Source organism: Scyliorhinus canicula, chromosome 3, assembly GCF_902713615.1.
Source record: "Scyliorhinus canicula chromosome 3, sScyCan1.1, whole genome shotgun sequence".
Taxonomy (NCBI): domain Eukaryota; kingdom Metazoa; phylum Chordata; class Chondrichthyes; order Carcharhiniformes; family Scyliorhinidae; genus Scyliorhinus; species Scyliorhinus canicula.
The window spans coordinates 200,797,073-200,803,496 of NC_052148.1; the positions used below are offsets into that span (position 1 = coordinate 200,797,073).

At 46.5% G+C, this 6,424-nt stretch overlaps 1 protein-coding gene across 1 annotated transcript in view; it reads right to left on the reverse strand.

The window, feature by feature from the left end:
• gatb (glutamyl-tRNA(Gln) amidotransferase, subunit B) overlaps positions 1-4,677 on the reverse strand; it is a 254,894-nt gene extending 250,217 nt beyond the window's left edge. The window contains exons 1-2 of the mRNA XM_038791991.1: positions 4,616-4,677; positions 2,679-2,765 (exon numbers count right to left, since the gene is read on the reverse strand). Of these exons, the coding sequence (XP_038647919.1) occupies positions 2,679-2,765; positions 4,616-4,662 (134 nt within the window). The 5' untranslated portion in view covers positions 4,663-4,677. The remainder of the gene's footprint in view (positions 1-2,678; positions 2,766-4,615) is intronic.
• Between the last annotated feature and the right edge of the window lie 1,747 nt (positions 4,678-6,424).

Consider the following 6,424-nt stretch of genomic DNA (forward strand, 5'->3'; position numbering starts at 1 on the left):
CCTGTTCAGTTCCTCAGCCATTTCCTCATCTCCCATTATTAAATCTCCCTTCTCATCCTCTAAAAGACCAATATTTACCTTAGCCACTCTTTTTTTGTTTTATATATTTGTAGAAACTTTTACAATCTGTTTTTATTTTCTGAGCAAGTTTACTCTCATAATCTATCTTACTCTTCTTTATAGCTTTTTTAGTAGCTTTCTGTTTCCCCCTAAAGAGTTCCCAGTCCCCTAGTCTCCCACTAATCTTTGCCACTTTGTAAGCTTTTTCCTTCAATTTGATACTCTCCCTTATTTCCTTAGATATCCACAGTCGATTTTCCCTCTTTCTACCATCCTTCCTTTTTGTTGGTTTGAACCTTTGCTGAGCACTGTGAAAAATCGCTTGGCAGGTTCTCCACTGTTCCTCAACTGTTTCACCATAACGTCTTTGCTCCCAGTCTACCGTAGATAGCTCTTCTCTCATCCCATTGTAATCTCCTTTGTTTAAACACAAAACACTAGTGTTTGATTTTACCCTCTCACCCTCTATCTGTATTTTAAATTACACCATATTGTGATTGCTCCTTCCAAGAGGCTCCTTAACTATGAGATCATTAATCAATCCTGTCTCATTACACAGGACCAGATCTAGGACCACTTGTTCCCTCGTAGGTTCCATTGCATACTGTTCTAGGAAACTATCGCGAATACATTCTATAAACTCTTCCTCAACTCTTCCTTGACCGACCTGGTTAAACCAATCGACCTGTAGATTAAAATCTCCCATGATAACTGCTGTACCATTTCTACATGCATCAGTTATTTCTTTGTTTATTGCCTGCCCCACCATAATGTTAGTATTTGGCGGCCTATAGACTGCTCCTATCAGTGACTTTTTCGCCTTACTATTCCTGATTTCCACCCAAATGGATTCAACCTTATACTCCATAACATCGATGTCATCCCTTACTATGGCCCGGATGTCATCCTTAAATAACAGAGCTACGACCTCCCTTACCATCCATTCTATCCTCAGAATAGTTTGATACCCTTGGATATTTAACTCCCAGTCGTGACCATCCTTTAGTCATGTTTCAGTAATGGCCACTAAATCATAGTCATTCACGAATTTACCTTATTCCGAATACTACGAGCATTCAGGTAAAGTACACTTATGTTGGCTTTTATACCGCTGTTTTGAACCTTAACAACATGATCAGTAACCTCACCTAAATAATTTTTCCTCTTAACTTTTCTCCTAATTTTCCTTGTCGTTGAACCCATATCTTCAAGTAACAACCTGCCACGTCGCTTTCCATTTATGTTTTTACTTCCCGTTTTATTCCTTTTAGAATTGCTGGGCCTATTCACTGAGCTCCCCTCAGTCACTGTACCTTGTACTGTCGCTCTTTTTGATTTTTGACTATGGCTTCTCTGCCTTACAATTTCCCCCTTACTGCCTTTTGTTTCTGTCCCTGTTTTACCACCTTCCGACTTCCTGCATCAGTTCCCATCCCCCTGCCACATTCGTTTAAACACTCCCCAACCGCTCTAGCAAATAGTTCATCATTGTTCCAGTCCTGCCCAGGTGTAACCCGTCCAGTTTGTACAGGTCTCACCCCCCCCCCCCCCCCCCAGAACCTGTCCCAATGCCCCAGGAATCTGAAACCCTACCCCTGACACCATCCCTTCAGTCACCTATTCATCCTATATATCCTGTCATTTCTACTCTGGCTAGCACGTGGCACAGTGATTCAAATGAATCTAAATCCTGAAATTGGATCTGACCTCTCACTATAGCCATTGGGCAGGAGCACAATTGCTCTACTGCCCACATGATCTGGGTTCTTTGTGAATTTACACATTGCCCCATCCCATGTGAACATTATGATAGTATCGAAGATAAGTCAAATCTACATTACTCTGTTCCTATGTGATTCATCTAATACACAACTGATGACAGATAACTAACAAAACCGGATTTACATTGTTAACTTTCATCTTACATCATTCCAATATAATTTATATTAACTTGCTTGTTTTGTTCAATGCAAATAAGATTTCAATGTTTCCTCAATGAGTCAAAAAGGCCCCGCTGAGGTAATCGCTATATATAATCCTGCTCTCAATTGCCTTTGCACTTTGACGTCCTGAAGGTGAGTTTCAGTTTTGACAAACTGGTTATTTGGGTGTGGAGAACTGGTTTGGGAATAGAAGAGACCTTTGTCGCAAAAATAAGCATTAATAACACACGTAAATACAGGCATTTCACCTCCCTCATATAACCAGTGTTGGCGCTGTATTGTGGTTTGATTGGTGGGGTGCGGGATGGAAGAGGGGAAATGTGGGCAAAAAGTCAATCTGCCTTTATGCTTTGGAAAAAAACCAAATGATAATAATTTACATTTCTATCGTGCATTTATCCATTTAAGTTGCATAACTGAATACAAGCTGAATATTATAAAATAATAATTGTTCTAAACATGTTTTTAAATTTAAATAAACCCCGACAAAGAAACACGTTGCACAGTGTTTTATTGCTCGAGTCCAGGAACGTTACAGCAATGACTTCTGTGTGTTTTAAGGAGATTGAGTGGCTTTGCCATAGAGACCAAGAAAATTCCAGGTTCAATTTGTATGCAGCCAGAAAGCAAGCATCCACTGGAATCGAGCTGCATGACGCATGTTTGTTTACTCACGCACTCGCTGGGGTGCAGGATGTGTCAATGTAGGTGTTCTTCAAAATTGCAATTTGCTCAATACCTAGCGGCGCCACGAAGCTTCGCCTGCCAATACCACATATCAAAATGTTAATTCATGGCAAATCAAGAGGAACATGTCCACAATTTCGCAAAATGCACTGCTAGTGGGTGAGACGCAAGATCAGAATGGCACATTTGCGAAAATTTACCCCACAGTGTAGAAATTGTTGGAATTGGTACATTCTGCTGTCTCTTCCGTTTCTTTCGGAGAACCCAAGAACCAGCATGAGCTACCAGTGAAACAGATAGCACATTGGCCACCAAGCATTCACTCCACTTGTCAGAAACATCAGTACCCCTGGGGATTCAGTCTCTTTGAGGAAGGAGCAAGGGGTGAATTAAAAACCATGGATGAGTACAGCAGGTGACAGTTGAAAGCAGATAAGCGGGGTCCTACTGGTCAGATGGTCAATTTATTCCCTTCCTCAAATGCAGAGCCCATGTAATTTGAAGCTACAGGACTGACACTTAAAGAGCACGGTCATTTTCTGTAGCAATTTGATTCTGGAGTTTATGTTTGGGGTCGGGACCTCGACACTTGGATTCTATGCAGATCCCAACTCTGCACAGGGTCAGTGATTTTTGCAGGACCAGCCTATTAGTGGCCAGAGGGCACACTCACCATCCAGTCCAGGATGGCGGGAGATTTCTCAACGTTGGAGGGCTAATAGCGCCCCCCCCCCCCCCCCCCCCCCGCTACTGAAGGAGCTGTAGCCTGCCACTTCAGGGAGAGGGAACCTCCACTTGAGGCGGCCTCTCAGCACTTGTTAAAAAATGAAAAGGAACGGCCACAACTGCTGGGCCACCATTGTGATTGGAAATCCCTTCAAAGCTTTGACTATATACAGTAAGAAGTCTTACAACACCAGGTTAAAGTCCAACAGGTTTGTTTCAAACACGAGCTTTCGGAGCACGGCTCCTTCCGAAGGAGCCGTGCTCCGAAAGCTCGTGTTTGAAACAAACCTGTTGGACTTTAACCTGGTGTTGTAAGACTTCTTACTGTGCTCACCCCAGTCCAACGCCGGCATCTCCACATCTTGACTATATACGTTTGTAAAGGGGAACCCCAAATATTCTGGAGTGTTGATCCCTTGGCCTGTCGCCACGGGGACACCTCCAGACATCCATCTTCTCCTACAGAGGAAAATCTCAGTGGCCTATGATCAACGGATCATCCGATTCAGCCTCCAGGAAAATGGCCAGGAATTGGTGGGGAACTTCACTATTTCCATCTTCATTACAACAACAAAATCCTGTCCATAGCGGCAGAAATCATGGCCAGGATTTTACGTTGTTCAAGCAGGCGCACGCCCGACCCAGGGTCGCTGGAGATTGCTCAAGAAAATGTTGGGCATGATAGTCGCAGGCCGATTGGCCAGCTGCCACCTCAATCCGGGGCGGGGATGAACTGTCAGGGCTGAAATAAGATTTAAAAGGGCTCTGGGGACTGAGCTTTGTGGTGCCTTGACACTCTTTGCCCAGTTTCTCTGCCGCGATTTATTGTGACAGGTTTGGACTGAGACAGACGGCTCCACCGCGGCGGCCTGCCTGAGGGAGTGAGGTGGAAGCGCCAGCCCGCGGCGCCCCGCCATGGCGCCCGACCTCCCTCCCCGGTAGCGCGGGGCCTTTCCCAGCGTGCGTGGCCCTTGGTCCAGCCAGCTTCACGCTGCAGGGCAGAGCTGCGAATGTGTTTCACACCCACTGACCGGCCCGCCCAATGCGCGCTCCCGATGGTTGTACCCGCGCACATGCCCGCCCAAAGCGCGCTCCCGACGGACGGGCCCGTTCACCTGCCCGCCCGATGCGCGCTCCCGACGGACGGACCCACTCACCTGCCCGCCCAACGCGCGCCCACGATGGACGGACTCACTCACATGCCCGCCCAATGCGCGCTCCCGATGGACGGACAAGGCAGGCCCATTATTTTGTGCAGCTATCCACAGTGTTTGGATTTCAGCAGCGCAGCTCCCCGTGCCAAGTACTATTAACGTAGGATAGCATGCCCATAAATGAGGTTCTTAATTATAGTTGAATCTCTGGTCCAACTTCACAGATTTTTTTCACAGATTTTACAGTGCCGAAGGAGGCCCATCGAGTCTGCACCAGCTCTTGGAAAGAGCACCCTACCCAAGGTCAACACCTCCACCCCATCCCCATAACCCAGTAACCCCACCCAACACTAAGGGCAATTTTGGACACTAAGAGCAATTTATCATGGCCAATCCACCTAACCTGCACATCTTTGGACTGTGGGAGGAAACTGGAGCACCCGGAGGAAACCCACGCGCACACGGGGAGGATGTGCAGAATCCGCACAGACAGTGACCCAAGCCGGAATCGAACCTGGGACCCTGGAGCTGTGAAGCGATTGTGCTATGCACAATGCTACCATGCTGCCCACAGCAACTTATGGATGGATTAAATGGAAAAATCTTATTGTGTGATTCACAGACTCCAATTTTGCTGAGGTTCTGCTCCCCAATAATAATAGCTTATTGTCACAAGTAGACTTTAATGAAGTTACTGTGAAAAGCCCCAAGTCGCCACATTCTGGCGCCTGTTCGGGGAGGCCTCACAACTCAGTGGAAATGGCGAAGGAACGCAGGGCAAGTGGTACAAGCTTAGTGATAGAAACTGGGCGGCATGGACAAGCTGGGCCGAAGGGCCTGTTTCCATGCTGTAAATATCTATGACTTTGGTAACAGCCCTAATGTAGGCACACATGTGGCTGCCTCCTAAAAAATATTGTAGCAACCACCCTTCAGCACCCCCATTCATGCCACGTGAAAATGTGTCACCGTATTACTGCCTGTGGCAGAACTGCTGGAAGAATGATCTCATCACCAAGCACAAGGAGTGACAGGGCTACCCCAAATTCCAGGAAACTACCATTCTTGAAAGGCACCCAAACCACTTTACTCTGCCTCTCACTGGGTGAACATCTAGCAAGAGGACACAGTTGACAAAATACCTTGTACACATGTAGTACCAGGTGAAATATGGTGGACATTATCATCTATGGTAATACATTTTAAAGCATCCATGAAGTTGAGAACTTTGTGCATTGCTTGCTTATAGATATGGTCATCCCACATCTTAAGAGTATGCTGGGAGCGAGGGAATGGGTGACACCCCAGACAGCCAAGAAGAAAAAGATAGGCAAGTGCAGGATAGGCGAGTACATTTAGGGCAACACGGTAGCATGGTGGTTAGCATAAATGCTTCACAGCTCCAGGGTCCCAGGTTCGATTCCCTGCTGGGTCACTGTCTGTGCGGAGTCTGCACGTCCTCCCCGTGTGTGCGTGGGTTTCCTCCGGGTGCTCCGGTTTCCTCCCACAGTCCAAAGATGTGCGGGTTAGGTGGATTGGCTATGCTAAATTGCCCGTAGTGTCCTAAAAAGTAAAGGTTGTTGGGTTACGTGGGTTTGAGTAGGGTGATCATTGTTCGGCACAACATTGAGGGCCGAAGGGCCTGTTCTGTGCTGTACTGTTCTATGTTCTATCTCACTCTCCAACCTGCATGCTGTTCTGAACATTGATGAAAGTGATGGTTCATCTGGAAAGTGCTGCCAAAACCAAGCCCATGGCACCTCAATTGGCTCAGCTGTACAGGAAGGGATAAAAAATGATAGGAAGGGTAATAGTGATAGAAGATTCAATAGTGGGGGGAACAAATGTGGTCGT